Raw genomic sequence first — 24400 nt, forward strand, 5'->3', positions numbered from 1 at the left:
ACCTTTTGGGAGAGATTTCCGCCCCTGCTTATTATTACCTTTCATCTTTATGACTCTAAATCCTGTTTATATTACTTTGTTAATTAATTGATGTATTTCCCCCCCTGTGATACAGTGTTTGAAAATCAAGTGTAATTCCTCCTTTTGTGAATAAAAAGCAGTAAAGCATCATGAGAAAACGCTGGTGGCTGATGACTGGCCATAAATCCCCATGACCTTGGCTACCCTTACTAGTGACAAGTCTTAACTATACAAAATATAAAGGATGAAATTTACCTTCTGCTTTATCATTAATGGGGAATTTATTTAGTTGCATTGGATTAATAACGTCAATCTCAATTCTAGAGGGGTTGTTTGAATAGCTGGCAGCTGCCCATCATTAGATTTTGCCTAATATTCATGTTTAGTCACATATCTTACTCTTAGTATTAGTGGCCTTGATTGAAATGATGATCAAATAATACACCTTATGTGTCTGTTGATATATTGAACAGTGATACTTCCCGTCTTTAAGAAATATATTTTTGTTTATCATTTTCTTTCCAGTGTGATGCCGACTACCAAAGTTCTGCTTCTTTACTGCAATGGATATCCTCTCACCCTCTCATGCATGAAGCCGTACCAACCCACAAGAACCCACTACCTATCTTTACACTCACGAGGGCAGACTACAGGTTAACACAGATCATGGTCCATAGCCAAAGAGCCGTTGATAGTAATTACCAAGTATTATTCCTCGGAACAGGTGAGTTTGAATTTATTCTGTTCTTCATTTTTCTCCCTTGTTTTGTACCACCATCATATGCCTCTTCTGATATTCTTACCTTATCTTATTCTTTGGCTTCTCTTCCTCCTCCACCACTTCTATTTCTTCAATCTTCTTTTCTTCCTCCTTCATCCCATTCTTGGTTCTCCTCTCCCTCCTGTATAATATGACTTTTCCGTTAATCTTTTTACCCTTTCACTTCTATTTTCTCCTTGTTTCATTTAATTCTTTTCATCGTACATTCCCTCTTCTCACTCTTATCTCTATCCAAAATATTAATCCAAGCCCTGATATCTGTTCCGTTAAGAATCAGAAAAATTTTCATAGTTTATTATCAAACCTTTGGATAATTCTCTCTCTTCTAATCTATTTCCTTCTCATGTCATCTCATTTTTACCCCATCCCCATTTTCTCTTCTGCATACCCTTTCCGTAATCTAACATAATGGCCGTATTCTGAAGTCAGGTTTAACTTAGACCATGGTCTAACTCTGTGCTAAAATTATGGGAAGCCAGACGTTTCAAAATTTGGTTTACATTGAATGCTTGTCATGTTTACTGTGCTCTTTACTAATTCTTCAATGGTGAAGACAACTGTCATACTTATCCTTTCCAGGCAGTTAATGATGTTTTGGGAGTCAAAGAGCTGATACATTGAACCTCTACTGTTATAGATTTATGTAACAACTGGCTTTCCATAGTTAAACCACAACTTTAAACCTGAGTTTAAGTTAAACCCGACTTCAGAATACGGGCCAATGAGTCCTGGGTATCAATAACATTTTTTTTCTGACAAATTGTCTGATTCAACAACTTCCTTGATTTCAATTTTGAGATGACTAAAAAGCACCGTTCCTATGGTAATTATTAATTAAAACATGAAATGCCCCTCAGTTCAGTAGCGAAACAGAGCAAGAATTTATCCTCCTTTATCCCACCCTACAGATGATAGCAAACTCTTAAAGGTTGTCCTAGTTGAGACTGAAGATGGCGCTGTTCATACTAATCTCTTGGAGGAGATAAGTCTTCATCCTAAAGATAGCTGTGAGAAAGTTATTAACATGGAGCCAGTTACCAACCATGAAGGGAAGCAAGTCATTCTTGTTAATACCAATAGCTCTATCTTAGAGGTTCCATTGCAGAGATGTATAAACTATACAAGTGATTGGTAAGTTAGTTGGGCTTTTTTACTTGGTTTTAGTTGACAACAAATGTAGATGTGTATTATCCCTGTAATTTGCTCCTTGTCTAGCATTCTTAATTCATCTCTTAGAGTTATATGTCATTGTATTATATTTTATATTTGAAAAAAAGTTAGTGAATCTTGAAGGTGAAAAGAAGAAGGCCATGCAGAATTGCAAACCATAGAAATTGAGGGGAAAATATAACTTCTGGGGCATGTTACACAAAAACTTTTGCCATAAAAAACTCTGGCATATTTTTTGCTAATGTTTTTTCATGTGTAATTTTCAATGGCATAATTTTGTTTACCAGAGTTTTTGTTTATTTGCCAGAGTTTTATTACAATAAAAGTTTTATGCAACAGGCCCCTGGCATGTTTATTTTCATACAGTTAAAGCCTTAATTCAGTCATTGACATTCAACTTCTATCTACTTTGATTTCTTTTATCTTAATATCTTTTTATCTTCCTGCAGTACGTGTACACAAGATCCTTTCTGTGTGTGGAATAGTATAACAGATGAATGCTACGAGTATACGGGAGATAATGCATTGTAAGTATTCAATGTTGTGTATTTTGGGAAAATACGAACTGCTCATAGATTGAAAAAAAGCCTTGGTTGAATTCCATCTTGTTTTAAGAAAATTATTGTATGTGAGGAAGTTTTACAGGTCTTTTTTTTTCAGGTGAAATCCTAATGATGTAGAAATCAATTTTATTCTCAAACAGGTTTTATTTCCCTGTCACTGACCTAGCCTATGTCTTCCTACTCTGCATGTCTGTTTTTCTGTCCCTCTCTCTCTTTTTCTTCCTGTCTTTTGTTTCCCCTCCATCTATCCTAGTACTATCTATAATTCTTTATTTGATATTTTTCTCTTACAGTGATGAACAAGATGTCAGTAACATGCAGGAATGTCCAGGTAAAGATAATGTTCTTTAGAAAAAATTGTAAATTCATGAAATACATAGACTTCAGTTTTCCAGTACCTATTTGATTGAAAACAGGCCACACAACTCAAACTTTTGTATGTGTAAGGACAGTGTATGTTATTACATGAAATTGTTAATTTGTTTACTACAAGGTGTTTAAGAAAATAAACATTGCATTATTATTTTGAATGCATCCTCTCATTTATATGACATTATAAGATTACAAGATCCAGTTTTTCAATCTAACTGGATCTGATCCACCATTGGAATATCGTGAATAACTATGGCTTATTCACAAGAGTCATTTCTTGGCAATTTTTCTCAACATGTCGCCGTTTTAATCTTCATTAATATTTCTCTTTTCTACTTTCTTTTACACCATATCACGTGGTCTTATTTTTGATGGCCTTCTTGGACCTCATTTATCTTACAATAGAAGGTAAGTTCCAGAATAATTTACATACCAATAAATCTTATTCCATAATCATAAGTACATTTTCATCTATATAAATTTATGTGTCATTGTAGGATATATATCCTGTGATATGTCGAATAATCATGTCATATAGTTTTGGAAAATTCAGTATCATAATTATGATATTTTCTATTTCTAGTTGTTGAATAGTTAAATCTTTGCATTATGTCTTGAAGAATGATTGCATTTAGACTTGGAATCATGATGTTAAGAGTTACCATGCAGGATGGTCTGTTATAGAACACTAATCCAAACTCATATATATCTATAGTATTCTACAAAATCATGCTCATACTAGAAAAGCAAAATAATTAATGATGTATATTCTCCATTCTCATGTCATATTAAGGTATTCAAAATCAAAGCTCTTTTTGTTAACATTATAACATGCTTATGCTATCAGCTCTACTGCCATCATTAGTGAAAAAAATAAACAACTCAATAATATATCAATGTAATCACAAAGAAAAACTATACTGCTTAATACAGTCACATAACATGCATGATCATATATTTCACAAGAATATGCTTCACATCACATCTTCAAAGGAATTGAAAGTCAATTCCAACCTTAATATCTCATTTTCTCCCCTATTCTTTCAAAGCATGCTCTTTAAATGGTCACTAACCATGTTTCCTTCCAGAAAAAAAAACCCTCTTTGAATGAGTTCTTTTATTCTCCATCTTTGGTGAATGAATGGTACTGATGTTATGACTTGAATAATCATGTCTCTTGTTCTTTCATAATATATTTCATGCATGGGTGTATGGGCTTTGCATCTTTGAAAAACTGATACCAGTCTTACAAGTCAGTCTTACAAGTCAATAAATCCGCATGAAGAAAATACTTGTAGATTCTGATGATTACAGACTGGTTGATGTTGAAAGATTTAGGAATGAATTCAATGAATCATATTCATATTGATATAACCAAGGGTTTGTTTTGGTATTGAAGAAAAATATATAAAGGTCTATTCTCAGCTTGGATGATTTTTGTAAACTATTTGATTTATCTTTGGATAAAAATGACATCTAAAACTATTGACAAAATATTGCTTGTACTTGTTATTTGAAAATGATTCAATATTTGCATCTTACATGTACTTGCATGTTTTTTGTTTGTTGCATTTGATGATATTTTATTTTTCTCTTGTTAAAAATCATTTTTAGAGTTATTCTTTTGTACCATTTTGTTCAAGAAGGGAGTCTCATTACTCATTGCTACTTTATCATCCATGTTTAAATTAGCTGATCTTATTACTTTGATTTGTATTCCAAACTTTTTTACTTTGCATCAGAAGAGAAGGAAATTTGTAAGCAGCAATGTATTGATACCATGTTTTTCTATCTGATTATTTTTTCAGTCTCATATTCATTTTGACAAAGAAAAGAATAGACTATTATTCAGTTCTCATTTTCTCATGACTAACTACTTACCATTTACTAATGATTTTTTTATCTTTGCTCTGCATTAATTAACCATTTAACTCTCATTTTGATGTATTTCTGCCAATGAAATATGTTCCTTTTATTACAAGCCTCACACACTGACACTGGATTATATATCTACTTGGTAATATATTGTTCTCTTGAATATATTATTCTCTTGAATATTAATTGCTAGGTCAAATTAAGGCAATTAAGGCAAGAAATTAAATTTGGAAGGATAAAATACTCATGACAATAAATTGTCAAAATAGAGACAATTTAAGGAATAATTCCAGAATTTTCATAAATTTTTCTTTTCCTGTGGGAAATGACAAATGCTTTAAAGCGTTTCTTTCATTTTGAATTCTTGCCTTATGAAATGATTTCTTGCTCTCAAGATGTACCGCAGTGATGTAACCTAATGCTAAGATTGTCAAAAGCAATAATACTCTTTGCTTTCTATATTTCATTTTACAATGAATCTGTCCTCTGCCTTTCCTTTCTCTCTATTTATTCACCTTCAGTTGTCATCAGTTTTTCTCTTTCAACTTGATATAATGATTTCTTTCATGTCACATGGACAGTATCAACTCTATTTCTATCTGAGATAATAGCAGCTTTTCTTTCCACATTCTTCCATTTGACTATTATCACTTCTTAGTTCTTCCTCTTCAAATTCCATCAACCCCTGCTTCTCAAACCACTGCAGTGGATGCTCTCGAGAGGGCGCCATCCTCTTATAAGAGTCAAATAGAATTGGGATGTGAAGGTATTGGTTTGGTGTCAAAGTCACTTTGTGGTGTCATTGCATTATCACCTTGTGGTGTAGTGTTTAGAAACCTGCCATGTAACCTATACACTCACAATCCTGTCTGCATATAGGGGTGTATTCAAGCAACTTTCTTCAGCTCTAATCACATATCAAAACACCAAAACAAAACATAGATACTGCAATAAACAGATCAATTTCAATTACCTCTCCTTTATATCATAATTTAAGACTTGAATTTGCACACCCATTTGGCCAAAGAACATTGAATGTACCGGTATGCAGTGCAGTGTGTGCCTGTAACAGAAGCTGTCCATAAAAATGATATAATGGAATTTTAATTTAGATCTCAGTCATGTTCAAAAGATATTTTGCAGTATGTATTCTGCATAATTGTGTTTCATAAGATACTTTTTAAGATTTTCAGATTCAGATGTTAGGAAAATAAAGTTTGAGTGCAAAGTAGTTACATGAATTCTACCCAAATTAGTATAAAAAAATGGACTTTACGCACAAATTGTAGGCTAGTGCACGACTGTGATATTAGGATATTATGTCATCTGTGTATTATTATCTTCAGCATTATTATTCAAGAAAAATATTTGATGGATATGCATGATTTAAAAAATTGAAATTAATTTAACCTTTAACCCTGCTAACTATCTCAACCTATTCCAATGTTATCTAACCTGCTTTCCTATTGCTTCTTAAAGTATTATTTCTATTTGATTTAATTCTATATTTTCTAACAATCCTGCATCCTGGTACTCTGTTCAGATCCAGTTTTAGTTTGTGTAAGTTACTTTATTTTGTATAAGTAAATCGTTTTGCTGTGAATTGATTCTGTTCAGTAGATATTATGATTTGATTAGAACCGTATGGGGAGTTTTTCATGAAACAAATGGTGGTTTTCACTGACAAACTTGCTCTAAACCAATCGGATGCAAGTATTTTGGTAGCTTATAACAATAAGTGAAAATCAATGACTATTTGTTTTGTGAGATGCTCCCTTGATTTGCAGCACCTGTCACACAGTGTTCTAGTCTGAGATGATTTCTTTATGATTTGCTGTGCGTTTTAAACTGACCAACCCCGTTCACTCCTACCCCCCTTTCCTTGTGCATGGTACAGAACCACCACCACCCACTACCCCCCAGCCTGAGTGTATATGTGAGACCACTGCACCGTCTGCTGCAGCCACCACTAAATACACCACCGTTATGGCCACAACACCGTCGACGGTACCACGGACAACAACCGGTCAGTGTCAATCAATAGTTTTCATCTTTAGGTTTGATGTTTTTGCCTCTATATTCGTTTTATGCCATCATTAAAGTTGGTATATGAAAGGCACTGGTGTCAATACATGACGTCATACTATTCAAGTGGGGGGGGGGTGAAAAATAGATCACCCCCCCCTTTGAACAATAGATTCACAACACAAATCGACACCCATGATGAAAAGAACAATAAGCAAAGATCATGAATATCACAATGTTGATATTTTTTTTTTAAATTGGATTGGGGCAAGCTTGTGTCTTGTGCTCCATTTTATGCCGAGTCCATTCCAGTTGTTATGGATTTAAACAATTAAATCCTTTATAAAACTTAAAAGACAACCTCCATGAATGATACATTTATTACTAGTATTACATAACTTGAAAACACAGATGCATAGATTTGAATAGGGATCTGCTCCCATACTTGTAGCATGTATTTTTTTTTATTAGATGATGATATATTCATGTTCTTGATCTTTGCTTATTGGATTCAATTTAATTCATTTGTCTTGAGTTTGCACCAATCATGACCCCCCACCCCCCCAAAAGAAAAAAAGGATATTATTTAAGAGGTTTCTGAAAACGTTATATCATTCCAGAAAAGAAAAAAAGATTAAGGTTTAAATATTCTTTTATTTTATTTTCTTCATCGTGCAATCCCTCATCACCTGTTGTAAAATATTTTCCAGGAGGATTGTGTAGGATGCCTTATGAAATAGTAGAAACCTCCAAAGATCATCATATATGTGAGTTATAAACTCAACTAATGAGTGTCTTTGAAGTGGTTTTGAGCATGATGATGAGAACAAGTTATATTGTCTAGTATTTGACTAGAATAGTATACTTTCTCAAATTTATCACGCCATTGAATGCTTGACATTATTTTCAAAAAAATACTGTACTTATTCGTATGGCATTTAAATTAATGTTATATATATTTCAGATATTTTCCTTAATCAATGAAAAGAAAAGTACTGTTTATCGTTCATGGAATATGCTAGTAAAATGTACTTGTAAAATAATGTAAATAGATAGTGAACAGCTGACTTAGCTCTTCCTCAAACTGCCTTACTTGTGCTGGTCATAACACCTCTATTATATAGTGTAGAGTTGTTTAACTTTTATATGAACAGTAGATGAGTTATTTTGTTGCTTTTTGTTCCTTTTAACATTTAGTTTTATCTATGATGTAATTGATGTCTTAATTTAACTGTCGTGTTGTAAACTTGAGTCAGTTTTTTTTTATTAAGAAATAGAAATAAGTACCCACTCCCAACTTTATGGTATTTCTCAAGTTTATTTGACAAAGACAAAAATAGAAGAAAACGACCATCAGCCAAAGATCTCTCGACAAAATTGGATTTGTGCAATTATTGCATGGTTTGTATGCATGATGCTTGCCAGTGCATTATGCTTTTGAAAAGGCAATGTTCCTTTCAATAATTAATCAACAAATTTGTTCAAAGAAATTCTCCACTTGAAGCAACATCCCTCAAATTTCGGATGTTCCTATTGAATTTGGAACAATGCTTGAATTTCATTTATTTGATTTGTTAATTTGTTTTCATTGACCTTAATTTGTTTTCCAGTTCTGATTTGAGTTCCTTGTTTGAGTTTCTGTTTGTTATTTTTTGTTATATTTTGTTGCTATTATGTTGTGTTCAACAGCCGTTCCCACCACACCCACTACAGTGTCCACAACAATTATTGATTTGACAACTACTGTGAATAGTTCTACCGTACTACCAGGTACAGATAGACCAAAACTTTATCATCGTTATCATCACTACCCTCTAAACTATATCATCCTTAAAACCCCTCAGTATATACCTATCATTTTGTTCTTTGGTCTAACTATCCCCTCTGCAACTTTGACCCCGCCACTTGTATGCTAACACTTGTTTTGTATTGAGTGATACAGTTTCTTTTGTTCTTTCCTGCATGTGTTATATCTGTAGCATGATTATACCATCACCTTTTACCACATATCACCTTTCCTGTTCTTTATATTAATGATAATTACAATCCTACCTGCCTTGAAACTTTTGTAATACTTTCCTCCCACTTGACCCTGACAATCCTGTCTTCCTCTTCTACCTCTCAAACACTCATATTGAAATATCTACAATTATAATTCTTCCTTCTCTCTTGTTTAGATTTCCATTCTTCCGGTTCTAAATTCTAAATATATTTTCTGAATTCTGGTTTGAATCCTCTGGTAGTAAATTCTTGTATCCCTCCTGCATGGCAGTTAAGTTGTATATTTACTCCCCTCCCAAATAAGTGACTTTTATCAGTTTCTTATGATTTATTCTTTCTGTTACTTATTTTCAAAAGTCATATTGATTTCATATCCGTTCATTTTTTGTATATAATGTTATATTCCATAGTCTTAAATGTATAATCCCTTGGATTATCTTATAAAGGGGAAACAAATCGAAAGTTAGCAACTTGAAAAAATGCCCAGGTCATCTTTTAACATCTATGATGAATCTAAACTAGATACATTCCTATTGGGTTGGAGACCTAAGGGAGGGGAAGGGGAAGGGGAGAGGGCAGTGGCGTAAAAAAGGTCATCAAGCTCAACGGGGGGGGGGGGGGGGGCAAAATAGGTATTCAAGCTCGTCAGGGGGGGGGGCAGGGATACGTCTTTTGCATGGGTTGTGACTCGTAGGTATGCTAGTGGGAGGGGGTGCAATGCAATTAAGATGTTGATGTCAAGAGTCCCAATGATGGGGGGGGCACAAAGTATTGTTTAATGACCCTAATTGTCACCTGGTTCTCTGTTATACATGTAGAATGTATGTTTGCTTTCTTCTGAATTAAATTGACTTTTTTTCTTTCCCGAATGGTTTGTGTTAGCCTTTCTCATCTACATGTATATGTTATTGCATGATTTATTTTAAAGCATTGCTCCTCTTTCAAAATTTTCCTGTTTGTGTGCTTTTCTTATCCTTGACACCTTACATGTAGTTGTTTATTTTAGCCATCCTTATTTCCCATTTCAACTATTCTAATACCCCTTTCTACCTCTTAACCTGTTTTAACTTTATTTTGTTCTTTGATACAGTGTACATTGATTTGATTTTAATGTGAATTATTTTTTTTGTTTGATTTGATTGTTGTGTTTACCATTCTTTGCACCATTTAAATTTCAAACTTGGATTTGATTTCATCATGGTATATTATTATAATTTTTTTTATCATGACAACTTCATTCACATTGGTCAGTAAAAAATTTCTGATTTTATAAATTTAATTTTCCCCATTTGATTCGAATCAGCAATTTTTTTATACAATTTTGAGGATTGGGTGGAGTATTTCTTGCAGTGTTGTATTAAATATTCACAATGTTTTTCAGAATTTTGATTCAATTTGTTCTGTAATAGCTTTTCTTTTTTCATTGAACTCCCCATTTTTCTTCCTGCATTCCATGGAATTAAACTTGATTTATTTTATTTTAGTACTCCATAGTGCATATTACATAAGTTTTAATAAACTGATTTTATTTACTTTCCAACTTTGATCCCTTTCCTTCACATGCATCCAAGGATTATAGAATGAAATTTAATTGTACATTGGTTACATGTGTGTGAGTCTTGTGTTTTAATTTGATAACCAAATTTTCTTAATCCAGCTTTCCATCAAATTAATTCCACATCAGTCCATATACAGACAACGACAACACAAAAAACACAAGTAATACAAAGTGACATATGTAAAAAAAAAATCGAGGAAATACTAGTAAAATATGGCAGAATACGTTAATGCTATAAAGGCGCCCACTTTATGTGTCAGTTGATTAAAAAGTGTTTTTGGCTCTCAACGCACAATGATATTGTGATAATTCATAGAGCTGATAGCCTGAGCATGGTTGGGGATATTCGTAATGATTATCTCTTAATATCGACGACTAAAATTCACCATGTTTATATTTTCCAAGTATCCAATAATAATGAAATTTTATTTATATCCCTCAGTAGGTAGTCATCAACCATCAGAATCAACCACTGATGGTGAATTGACGGGCGGTGAGGACGATAACAACATATCAGAAGGCAAGCTACCCTCTTCCTTGCCCCCTTCTACCACTATCAGCAATGTCATTGGTCCTGTCGGTAAGACCTCTTTTAAGTTTGTTCTTCGCTCATTGGTGGTTGGCTCGCTCATCAATTAACCATCATCATCATCATTTTAACAAGGTGCTTCTCATCATCAGGTTTCATCGCCTGCCACAATATGAGATTACATTTGTTTGTGATTACATGAGATGATTCAGCATATAACTTACCAATAATAATATGTAGTAGTAATCATTTGAGCTATCATAACTTAGCTTCTATTTACATTGGTTATCATGAAAAGTTACTTGACAAATTCAGAAATTGAAAATAAGACAAAAACTGTAACCAGAGTTGGTACACTTGCAGCCCCTCCCCCTCTCATTTTTTATGTCCCCCCCCCCCCCAGATAGATGAAATCATTCGGATAATTGCATCTTACATTCAATTGATTTTTTTCATACTGTCGTAAGGAAATGATTATTTTATTTTATGAAGACAAATTAAAAAAAATTCCTACTGCTGTCCTGATTTTTTGTTTTGTGTCTACTGGATTGATTTATACGAAAACAAGTATTTGCTAACCTTGTTCCCCCCCCCTCCCCCCAAAAATCAGCCCATTTTTTTTAAAGCAAATTCTAAGGAAATGATTCTAGCATGCTCTTTGCCTGTGTATCTGATGAAATCAGTAGCTACCTGCTTGCCTTTCCATAACAAATTGCTATTTTTCATACATCTACTCTACTTAATACATCAATAACTCATGCTCTTGCAAGTATCATACAAAACTATTCATATACTATATATATCGTACTATTTCCAAACATTTTAACTAGATACATTTCAAATATAATCTTCATTATCTAATCATTCCAGATCCATAATTCTAATTTCAATAACTTTCATTAAAATATATTCAGTGATATCAAGTTGGATTCATATGCAATTTGTGTAATGCTATAATCAGGAAAAGTCAAATATTGATTGACCCATTGATGCTAGATTACTGGTCTTGAAAAAGAACAACTTCATCTGAAAATGGAAAAAAAAATCACCTTTTACTGTGAAAAAAATAGAGTTGAATGTCATAGATTATAGAGGAAATTTGAATGAAGGATATTACATGGAGGTTCTTGTAAAACCGGGCTAAATAGTTCTCCTGAGAATAGATACCTAGATAGATGGCGCTATATAAATCCTTTTATTATTATTGCATTATCCTTCTCTATTCTCTAACACTTTTTCTTGGAATCTCATTTACAACTCAGTCATCTCTGATGTGGATATTTTAGAGGTTGCCACGACGATTACTAATGAAGTAGATGATATCCATGGTGATAAACGTATACTAAGACCAGATGTGTATGAGTGTGAGTAGTTGGATGGGATACTAGCTGCATGCAAAACCAGCTTGTCATGTGGTTCTAGTCACACCGAAGGAATCGACTCCCAACAGACCAATGGGATGCCATTGATGATGATGCAAACCTTGTGATTGGCCTGGTGTCGGTTTCGTGGGTGTGACTTTGGTCTTTGTCTTGGTTCATAAACACCAGCTTGTCTTGTAGTTCTATCTGATATGTGTCTTCGTTCTGTCTACTGTAGGAAGCATGCTGAATATTCTTTGGTGGAATGCAGGAAAACTTCAGAATTTAAGATAGAGACAAATCACAACACAAGAAGGGGGGTACATATTCACATACATAAAATTGAAAGTACATATTTAGGTTGTGATAATAACCATGTAAAAATAATTTGTTTTTTACTCTTTTCTGACTTGCTATCAAGATGAATTTGTCTCTATTTTGCAATCAGTCATTTCATGTAGGGGGAGAGATCAGAACCAGCTTGTGTGAATGTGTAATACAAGGAAATATGATTTTTGTAATTAATTTTCCATAGTGGATGAAGTCAGAAAAGTAAGAAATTATTTGAAATAAAAACATTGGATCAAACTCTTTTGAATGGAGAAGGAATATGAAACTATTGACTGTTGAAAGAGTAGGTGTAATACGGTATTGAGAATTATATTTTTTCAATTGTTTATTTGCTGGGGAAAATATACTACATTCACTTGGGCATTCAGTATTAAAAAAATAATATGTCAATAGTACTATAACCATAAATTTTACTTGAGATATAGTTTGAGTATGAGGTATATATAAAATTTGAGAGGGCCTATCTAGTGTTATAAAATGTATCATCCACATACATACATAGTCAACTCTAAATTCAATGTATCTTTCTCGACTTCTTCATTGCATGATTGTGATGGTTTATATGGAGAGTTGTTTGCATACTTTACTGTGCATGTAGTACATCTCCTACACTGTACAGTCTTGTTGAATGTGAATAGACCCTGATACTCCACACGATGCATACGTTTGGCTCCGTTAGTCAGGGATGCATGACAGAAGACTACCCCCCCCCCACCCTCCCCCTCCGTACCCCTACCTACAGATTATTTGTCCTATTTGACTTGAATTTCATTGACTCGTGTACTTTTGGAAATTAAAAAGATGATGTATAAGATGAGTTATAGCCACCATGTGATAAGAAGATACAAGCGTAGAGGTCATACCACGATATCAAGCATTCGGGAGCTTTTAAAGTGAGGGCAGTACAAGTGAGGATCGCAAGAAAGTAGACTTAATCCATACTGCGCTCTAGTATTCTTTCATCCTTCTACCGACTGTCTCCACTTTAAAAGCTCTCTTTTGTCTCTGTTTTGTTTGATGTGCTTTTATGATCACTTTTTATGTGAAGAGAGAGGCTTACCTGTGTTTATTGCTTAATTACCATTTGGTGTGCTTCGATGCACTAAGGAATAACAATGTTATTCAACAATGATTAAGAAGTGCCAGCATTGAAATAATATTCAAATTTATGATTCATTGATGGCTATATAAAAGGTAAATCCCTGAAGCTTTTTATTTTATGACCATTATAGGCTCAGTCAAAGGAGTTCATTTTCAGTTTTGATTGTTTGACACCCAGTTGGACAAATACATAATATCCTTGTTCACATTATCACTTATACATGTAGTCACTGAGTGAGTTGTATGTATCGTTTGCTTTTTGCTTTTGTTTAATTATTTCATTTTGGTACTTTTATGTTTTGACTTTGATTTTTTCCTGACAAAAAAGATTTTGATCGTTTCTCCATTTATTAATTCTAATTCCTGATTTTTTTTTCTTTTCCATTTCTTGCTCTTCATAGACTGTGATAAGGGTGAAAATATGATTACTTATCTGAATACTAACTCATTGATCAATGAATATTCTTTCATTATTAACTTTTCTTCAATTCTAACACAATTTAACTTTCATGTTTGTTCCAATGTGGTGAAATTGTTCATGATGTAAGGGTCTTAAATATATTGTCATATTTGAATGTACAATGGATTTTAACAAAACTGAATTTGCAATGAGCATTTTAAAAAATGACAATTTTTTTTAAATCAATTTAAAAAAAATAATAATCTGCCATGCCTTTTGCTTGCTTTATATTGTTTTTTCTACAATAATCACATGTACGTGCATGTTAGTCTTGTAATATATTCTCATTTTTCCAAGTCATGGCAAGGACTGTAAAGAGTGCACTGTATCTCACTCATGTTTAAATTACATTGCATACCTTATTGTTGGTAATATAAGATATTGATTTTTAAAGTCATTTGAATTTGGGCTTACAATTGATGATGTCCTTAATTGATTTTTTGTCAGATTAAAAGCAACAGTAAGGACAGATGAAGACAAAAGTTCTCGTAACCTAATGGTTCAGAGAGTTTTAGATCACCGCTCAATAGCCATTCTTTTCTTTTTTTATGATTTTTGTTTGCTGAATCGTTGTTGCTAAAAGGTTAAATGCTAATCTTGAGTTGAATGAGAATTTCTTGGAATTGAGCAGTTTTCCAGTCCTTGCCATACATTGTATGGACCATGTATTATTGATTGATATCTGTCTGGGTGCTGGTAGGAGGGTCAACATTAAATTAAGCAATTTCATTTGTTCTGTTTATTCTAGCGCTGTAATTGAATAGGTAGTAGTATATTAACTTACAAATTAAAATCTTAAGTGTCATAGAGTAATTCAATTTAGATTTGAAGGACAAAATCTTCTTTGGTACGTGACATCTAAAAAATGTGAAGGCTAAGTCTGCTCAGTTATATTGGGTGAGTTGAAAAGACTAGATTCACAAAACAGTTTGAGACATTGAATCCAGACTTCACCCTTATTTTGCTTCTCCATAACGGAAATTAATCTGGGAAAGAAAGCCGAGTAGTTACAACTTTATTAAACAGTTTATGCAAGTATGTCTTATTCAAAATTGTACTTTCACAATTTCTTGGTGTGTCATGAGACCATTGTATTAAAGTCATTATTTGTATTCATTGTCTTTGTACAGATCCTCAGCGGAACCACAGTCTGATGGAGGAAGGTAACGTCCTGGTCCTGGTCTTCCTAATCCTAGGCTGGATCCTCTTCACGTTCTGCGGGATGGTGGTCCTTTATCAGTGCTACAACCAACATCATAAGGGTATCTATCAACCTCCTTCCAGTGATGATAGCATCCTGAGTGCAAGTAAGGTTTCTCTGATCCCCCGAAATAAAAAAAAACCCTCAAACAAACAAAAAACCCTCCATGGCATGCCGTGTCACAAGCTTGTCCACTGGCTCCTGACAGCAGGGCATACTCCCTGGCTGTAGTATCCGTGCTTCACCCCTGGCTCTGCACATGCACCGACAAAGTGCTTTACAAACCACATGATGCCGAGAGATACACCATATATCATCTAACTCCATCTATTCATTGCACTTTTATTCTATGCATTTCATTTGTATCCTTCGCTTTGCTATGTAGTAGGTTTTATTTTTTGGGTTGAGGATTTAAAATGATTTTAAAATGGTTTTATTTATCATTTCCCCATTTCATTGTGTGCCAGTATTAAGGATATCCTCACTACGCCTTTCTTGGCACTATTGCATTTTATTTCAATTTAAAGGGGGGAATTAAAAATATGCAAACAATTTGAAATTTTGATATAAAAGATGGGCATTCTATGAATGAGGACTCTTTAAGGGGAGAGGTTTTTACTTTTCATATCATAAAATTGACAACCTTGCTTTACCTGCACTCACCTATATGTCATGCTAATGTCTCTCTGTCTGTCTGTTTGTCTCTATGTCAAAGTCTGTTCATCAATGTACTCTATTATTCTCTTATCGTCTTTCATTGCTTATAATACTTAGAAAATACTGCCTGTGCTCATTTCATTTCAGCTCTCAATATTAGATTGAAAGAAATTATTGATGACGATTGAGTGATTCAATACCCTTAGTTTGTTATAGAAATGAGATGATAAAAGATATATGTACATATTTAGATTTTTTTTCATTTGTGATTGAGGTCACATTTCAGTAGCTTCATTTATTTTTGTGTATATCATAATGGATGGTATTATTATCAAACATAAATTAGTTGCACTGAGAAAGTAGCATATTTCTTGTCACATTAATGCATTCTAATCCGTGTTTCTCTCTCATTCTCTTTCCATTGCTTTCTTGCACATGCTTGTTATATCAGAGGCTCATTGTATACCTGACATTGTTTTATAAATCATCTAATCAGGTCATGTGGTCATGTCATGTGATTGGTAAATAACACCACTGATCATGTGATCAGGAGTCTTTACATCTAATAATTGCTGTCCATGCTGTTATTGTGTTACATACATCATTTATGTTTGTTGAATCAAACAATTGATTGTTATAAACATTAATCATGCAGTTTGATACTTGTTGAGATGATTATGTCATATTTTCACATTTTTTGTCTTCTCCTTCTTTTCATGATGTAACCAATCTTCTTCTTCGCTAACCAATCTCCCATCATGCATTTTGATGTGCATAACTTTTGACTGGTATGTGGTAACTAACATGTTATTTATCATCTTGTGTCTGTAGTGTTGCGGTCTTGCTTAGCAAAACATTGTTTTTCTTTCAAAATATGCTTAAAATTATATTATATTCAATATTCAAGAATTCTCATAATTTTTAATGACATATTTGTCTGAATATTTATTGATTCCCCTTTAATTCTTACAAACATGAACTTCAAGGAGTGAGACTGAAGGCATTGTTGTAAACTTGCTCCCATTTGGTCTTTAAACTTTTTGGAATTTATTGGGAAAGAAGAATTATATGCAAGACAATTAACTGTTGCCAGATACTTTCATGTATCTTTAGCAATTGTGCAGCTCTGTCCAAGATTCAATCATTGTGCATGATATTGTTATATAATAAATTCTTACTTACATTCGATTTAATACCCATTTCTATCTCATTTTTCAAGCCTATCAACCTCATTTTATATTCATTATATTATATAATTCATATTTATGTCATACTACTTTTGACAATAAAAAATAATAACATGCACTTGGTGTTCTGGAAATAATGACAATATTATGTATTCTATATTTATAACATTCATTTTTCAAGAATGAAATAATTCATATTACCCACATATATTTTTTGAATGGATATATTCCCCCCATTTTGAGCCATTTAAGATTTGAAGCTAGTAAAATAGAGATCAGAGAAACCTTACATTTTGTTTTTTTCCTTTTAATTTGTTTGTTGAATTGTTTTTCTCTTTTGTTTTTGATGTCTGTTTATTTTGTGTTTCTTATTCCCCTTTTTGTGTTATTGCAATAACTGCAAGTATTTTCCTCATGAAGACAAGAAAGAATTTGAATTTTAAGAGTATTTTCCTTGAAGATTTTAGAGTTGAAACAATAAATGATAGTCTTGTTGATGCACAAAGATTATCAAGAAATGTTTGATAGCATACATGCAAATTGAAATGAAGTGGTCTTGCTGTTTCTAGTAAAAATATTGTAGTTTTGCCGTACCTTTATTTATGATTTCTTTTTGAAACTTTATATACGTCTGAATATCCTATCATTGAAGTGTCACTACAAACATCTCTTTCTTTTTTGTACCCCCCTGAAAGAAATTAGTTGATTTACACAAGCACTGTGTTTAGAATGAATTCAGTTGACTGCATTGAAGTTCATGTTTGTTGTATTATTAGAATCTGTTAATTTTAAACAATATTTGTTTCAGATTGTGAAGATGTTGGTTTTGTTATGCATGATGTTTTTTTTCCTCCTTAAAAGATACTTGAATTATGATATTATTGACCTTATTTAGTTGAGATATTAGGAAAGTAGTTTGTGTGTATATAATTCAAGTCATCAGTCACTTAACATTTGTGAGCAGTAAGTTTCCTAGTAAATGTCACCAATAGTCTAATCTGAAATTGCATAGACTATGCATTTGTTTGTGTGTGTTGTAATTGCAGTTTCATTTGTCGAGTGCAGTGAAATATTATGATTTTTTTAAACACAATTCATTGCTGGGGAAACAAAATCTTGTACCTCAAAACAGACTATCGGGAGACTGAAAAAACATGGCTGCCACTCGTCTGGGTAGTGTTTGGCTTATTGTTACTTTGCGTTGAGCTATCGATTAGAATAATAATTTTGGCAATGATATTGACCATTTTGTGGACTCAATTAGGTGTTGGCACTATATGGACAGTCTTACAATTGCATTTCCAATCTCAACACAAGCACCAACTCTGAACATGAAATCACCAACAGAGTCCATTTGGATGGTGTACCCCTTGACAGAGTGGATTAGCTTTATTTTTCAGATAGAGGTTTGGGAGATGGGTAGATTATCCCTTGATGAAAGCTCTGCTTATTAAAACAACCCCCCCCCCCAAAAAAAAAAAAATGTGAGAATCAAGGATTTATCACCCTAGCAATGGTAATTGTGTTTACTGTTGGTTAAAGATTGAAACTAAATTTATTTTCATTTGATCTTATTTCAGGAATGAAGACCAAGGAGCAGAAAGACCTCCTCTCTACCCCAAACCAGAATGGAAAGGTGGGCAATGGCATCCCACTGGAGGTCCCGTGGTCGCCCCCCTCCCGTGCCACCCACACCCCTGCAGGCAGGGAGAGAGACTCTCTTGGACCAGTCAACGGCCACAGCTTACCTAGACGGCCCGTACCGGTACCTACGCCCATGGTTCCACCCGCATACCGATCCCCCGTCTCCTTCGCTCACACGGTAGGCTCCTTGCCCAGCCCAGCCCGCATCAACAAGTACAAGAACAACACCAGCACCTTTAACAGCCTTGACAGGCACAGGACACCACAGATACATAATCTGTACGTGGAGCACCCACGTAGCCATGCCAATGAACCTTACTCACCTTACAACGGGCGGGTGATGACAGCCGAAGACAGGAGACCATCGGGTGCGTCGGACAGTGAGATGTACGACGATGACGTGTGGCAGCCGAGGATGGCGGGGGAGGAGTTGGTATGACTATTACACCACCATCAGGGTCAACCTGTTAAAGAGAGACCTCTGTGGACACAGTCCAGTGAGGAGCTCGGAGATTTATCTCTTTAAAGTAAAGACTTGTAGCAGTACTCTGTGTGAAGCACTCTCATTCCACTCTGGATCAAGCCATAGACATTGTGGATGATTCGTAGCTCTCGCTTCACTGGCTGGTGCAAAGCCAGTATAATGCACTGCTTGTAGATGTCATCAGAGACCGCTGGATCCAAAGAAACAATGTTAAACATAGTTCTCTGATGTATCTATCGCCATGGCAATGCTAGCACACAGTAATACGCAATCATTGCAAGTTATGTATGCGGAGGCACAGCACGCCATTCCTGTTGTATCACTGAGATGATTTGATCACAAGGTGTATTCCTACCAATGTCATTGCTTGCATCACCTCGAGTGTTTGATTATTCCATTTCAGATGAGCTTCAGGATTAAAGGCTTAATGATGTCAGTATGATCATCATTGAAAAAAAAATCATGTCTTCTTATTCTTGAAACTAGACACTTTAGTTCTGGTTTTGTGGCAGATAAAGATATTTACTTCCACCCAATGTCTTGAAGTAAACTTTTAAAAGCAAGTACACCTCCCTCTATTGACTGCCATCTTCCAGTTAGTTCAAATGGAAAGGTTTAGTCATATAGCCAGTCACAAGAGTAAGAAATGACGTATGGAGACTGTGTTGGAGCTGCGATAAGAAAAAAAGTAGTGGGGATTGTGCAAATATTGATTTTTAAAAAAATATTGATAAAAAATGAATAAAAAAATATTAAAAAGACATGTAGAACTATTCAAAAAATATTCCTAATTTTTTACAAGAATAGAATTTTTCTCTATTTTCAAATGTAGACCAATTTAGCGATTGGTAATATTCATGTTGTGACCCCTGATAATTTTATTAATGGTGTGTGTTGTAGCCTGCCTTAGATTAGCCACACAGTCGACCCTTTCTTCTAACACAGCTATGGCGATTCTGCAAGGTCTTTTAGACGTCACTACATACAAGTACACTTAAGTAAGCTGCAGTTCAAGTATTAACGAGTTTAAAAAGTTTAAGTACCATTTTTTTTTAAGCTGTCACCCACACTGCATACATATACACTTGAAGCTTTTATGTGAAGGAATAATGGGAGGGGGCTTCTCCATTTCATGGAGATTTATAGTAGTTTCTTTTTTGAAAAGGTAATATGCAATGCAGTTTAATGTTTGCACCATGAACTACACCTATGCAATTATGAGTTATGTTGTCAAGATTCATTCTGAAATCACAAGTGTTGTTATGTTTGGGATAGAGCTGTATCAAAAGAAATGTGAGTAATGGGGCTGGTTGTTACCTGAAGCAAAACAGCTTAACAAAAATCCAACTAGGGTCCAACAAAATCAGATCATTTGTAAACTATGGTATGTAAAACTTGTCAATTGCACATATAAAATCACTTAACAAGCAATGAAAAAATCACTTGTTCAAGAAAGAAATGATAAAGAATTTACATAATGAAAGCAATCCCTCTGTACTTTCACCCCTTTCTTTATATTTGTCTATTCTTTTTCTTTTGGTAATTTGTTTATAACCAAGATATATGTTTTTGACCATGGATTGAAACTTAATGATTAACCCGTTTGAATGATTTTGACATTTCTTGACGAATAATTTCACTAACACTGTACAAACTGCTTTGCGATGAGGAAAGTGTACTAATTATATAGATGTATAGAACTTTTAAAGGAGCTATTGCATAATGAGTAGTCGGTGTTGGGGATTTTGGAAACATGTCTGCAATGCAGATATTTAAAAGCAAAAATTTATGGGTTAGTTTTATATTTTTTTTTATTTGTATAGAATATAATAATGCAATTTTTGTAAGAAAAGGCTAAAAGGTCCCATTTTGTGTGCATTTTTTAAAGAAAGTTGTGTGGAATTTTCTCCTTTTGAAGAAGAAAATGTCTTTTATGTTGACTAAGTGTAAAGAAATCCCACATTCCAATTTTTTTTTAGTTGATTTTATTTGATCACTTATACAAATTAGATTTTTTTTAAAGTGTGTTATAAACTTTTTTTCAATCTTTTAAAAATGACTGTGATTAAAATCTAATGATGCAATATTGCATATATGATTGAAAAAACAGTTTCATTACTTATTTTTAAAAGAATTACTGAGAAAGCTTGACTGATTATTATAAATTACAGATTACTGCTCATTCATAAAAGAAAATCTTTGTTGCAATTTTGTTCTTGATGAAATATATATTGTATTCACTGCCAGTTTATATGATTTTGCATACAAAGTTTTTTGTTAGTTGGTAAGTTATGAGGACTACTATATTCTGTAGGTATGTTTGTTTCATGCTGCTATGTTCCACACAATCAATGATTGCATTGTCATTCACAAGATCGATTTTAGTTTTTGAAATTGAGGAGAGAGATTCCTGGTTGGTAGTTCATAAAGCTGATTGCAAGTTCGGCCGAATCTTATGCACAAGTCAAAATCTGAACTCTGTTCATTAGCATTAGCGTTCTTGTTGTTAACAAGCATCTCAATGCGTAGTTTATTATTTGTCAAACATTTGACCCGAGTCAAAGGAAAGTTACCACCACTGTGTGAAACAGATCAAGGCTAGGATATCTCGGATGGCACAAGAATGGGTCTTGAGTTGAGCATGAAGATTTGTGTAACTTGCAGACACCAACCTGAACTGATTTGATGTTTTAGAGAAATGTAGAAATATTTTGTTGTTATTACTGGGATGATGATAGGCACACCAGTATTAAAACCTATTTGTCTTTCACATGTGTTATATGCATTTCCCCCACTGTACCCACTCATCATTTATAGAACTTAGGAAAGCTAGGATTAGACATCATTTGTTTTATTCAGATATTCTGTCATCATTATGTTAGCTGAGAACGAATTAACAAAAATGCAGTAGTAGAAAGGATATGTTCACGACCCAGGATGCTTTGTTGTTGAAAAATATTCATTTAACTTGAAAAATTAATCATTTTATCATGATTAAATCTATTTCTTGGATTGGTGTGGGTAATTATACCCGTCAGACTAATGATGTTAAATGGGGCATGGTCTTATTCAAGTGTGCAAAATCATCAAAATGATATCAAATCAATTTCTTGAATTAAAAAAAATTGCTATTGGGTTGTGGGCATTTGTTTTCATACTACCACATGTTACTAAACTTCCTGAAGATATATGACTGCATTCTTCTTCTTTTAAATCGTCCAGATGAAATTATTGTCTTCCACTCTCATTTTATGTAAAAAAAAAAGTGGATAATGGTTTAGAAAGAAGAAATAGTTCAGAAGCAACACTTTTCAAATGATTAATAGATGTATGTGTAAAATTAACAGCACTGTGTTTGAATATGTAGGCTTATATTAGCACTTCACTGGTTTCATGAGATATATATATATATGGAGAGAGTGATGAAGATATTTGGGCTGTCGTTAGGTGTATTGTGATATATTAGCTCATATATCTCTTGGGATGATAGTGTATTTCCTTCATTCATCATTTCTATCAAGTTTTACATTTCTACTTGTAAAGAATAAGGAGTATACCCAGAAAAGAGATTTATTACTACAGACGGGTATGAAACCCACCGTCTGAGCATATACACAGTATATGTTAGCAATTACATGTCAACATGAAAAAGCAGTTATAAAATACAGGTACAGAAGAATGTTTGAAAGATATCATGTATTGATTCAAATTTATTTACTATAGTACTAGATAGGATGTTTTTCAGTTTACAAGTATTCTTTAAAGGTGGTGATGATTGTCACGCTATATTTTTTTTGTCATTTCGATGGTATTCATTTTGTAGATAAGTGCTGAAATTTGTTTACTTTGTCTTATGAATTTATTCTTTGAATTGTGTTTAGTTTTTAAGCCTATGTTTTCATGATTGCTTAATTTTGCCAAATGCTTTTATTATTATTATTATAGATCTACTTAGATTCCAAAATTATGTCTAGAAATAAGATGGACTATGAATTAAAAATAATCATTTTCATCTTGTGAAGGCAAAAGGTTTATTTTTGGTACTTAATAAGTCACCAAAATGTAAATGAAAGAGACATATTGCATATTATGTAAATAAGATATAATGAATATTATGGGACAAAACTGCATCCGAAATAACATGTGGTTTATGACCCGGATTATACTTTATTTTTGTAACTGTTGCCTTTCATAGGTTTAACATGCTTGTTAGGAAGCACTTCTATGCAGAAAGTTATTGTTTTAACATCCAACAGACAGGAGATCGTGTGTTTAATTTAATGTCAAGAAATCATGAATTGAAATCAGAAAACAACATTGATCATTATGAAATAAAGTTATGAAAAATTTAAAGAGATGTTTATGGAAATTAAATACTGATTATAGAATCGAAAATCTATTTGATAACACCAACTATTAGATAAATTACAGTTTCTAGACATTACGGAATGACGAAATCTAATTGGATTGAATTCAACCTACTTTTCTTGAAACTATCGCTATTTTGCTTAATCCTGTCCTGTTCATCATTTTCAAGGAAATTCAACTTTGAACAATTATGTCCATAAGAGATGTATATGCTGATCATGTAAATAAATTGCAACGCCCATTTTTATGTTATTGCAATAAATGCAAAAAATAAAAATACAAAATAAAATGAGCAAATTTTGAAATGTGCATTTGTTTAGTTACATCTTGTGACAACTCTTAAAAATATATTCGACTTATGTTCTATTTGGAATTAATTCTGCATGAAAGAGATTGAATGAGACAAAGAGGGCCGTGTTGTTACATTAGAAGAATGAGTGAGAGATGGGGGAAAGGGATACGGAGAGAGAGGGGGGGGGGGGGGGGTGGAGCGAGCAAGACAGTGAGCAAAGGAGAGAGAACATGGTTTTTCAGGTTAATTATAATAGGCCTGAATACAGATGGTAATAAAATATGTTACTCTCGGGGGGGGGGGGGGGGGAGGGAATCAGTCCTAGTGATATTTCAAAATGTAAGAGATTGATAGATGCTTTTTAAGTCTGTTGTATCAGATGACACCAAAATGCAACTA

General features: G+C 33.5%; 1 protein-coding gene across 13 annotated transcripts in view; it reads left to right on the forward strand.

The window, feature by feature from the left end:
• LOC121416267 (semaphorin-6D-like) overlaps positions 1–23721 on the forward strand; it is a 72231-nt gene extending 48510 nt beyond the window's left edge. For 2 of the 13 annotated variants that reach the window (XM_041609785.1, XM_041609784.1), the window contains exons 11-21: positions 547–745; positions 1711–1933; positions 2422–2499; positions 2829–2866; positions 3313–3315; positions 6680–6808; positions 8497–8577; positions 10809–10946; positions 12158–12259; positions 15299–15475; positions 18794–23721. In XM_041609785.1, the coding sequence (XP_041465719.1) occupies positions 547–745; positions 1711–1933; positions 2422–2499; positions 2829–2866; positions 3313–3315; positions 6680–6808; positions 8497–8577; positions 10809–10946; positions 12158–12259; positions 15299–15475; positions 18794–19296 (1671 nt within the window). In that variant the 3' untranslated portion in view covers positions 19297–23721. Of the gene's footprint in view, positions 1–546; positions 746–1710; positions 1934–2421; positions 2500–2828; positions 2867–3312; positions 3316–5502; positions 5506–6679; positions 6809–8496; positions 8578–10808; positions 10947–12157; positions 12260–15298; positions 15476–16477; positions 18680–18793 lie in introns of those variants that run through there. The other 11 variants (XM_041609797.1, XM_041609787.1, XM_041609786.1 and 8 more) reach the window with 11 other exon arrangements.
• The last annotated feature ends 679 nt before the right edge of the window (positions 23722–24400 follow it).

The sequence above is a fragment of the Lytechinus variegatus genome, chromosome 5, assembly GCF_018143015.1.
Source record: "Lytechinus variegatus isolate NC3 chromosome 5, Lvar_3.0, whole genome shotgun sequence".
In the NCBI taxonomy this organism is placed as follows: domain Eukaryota; kingdom Metazoa; phylum Echinodermata; class Echinoidea; order Temnopleuroida; family Toxopneustidae; genus Lytechinus; species Lytechinus variegatus.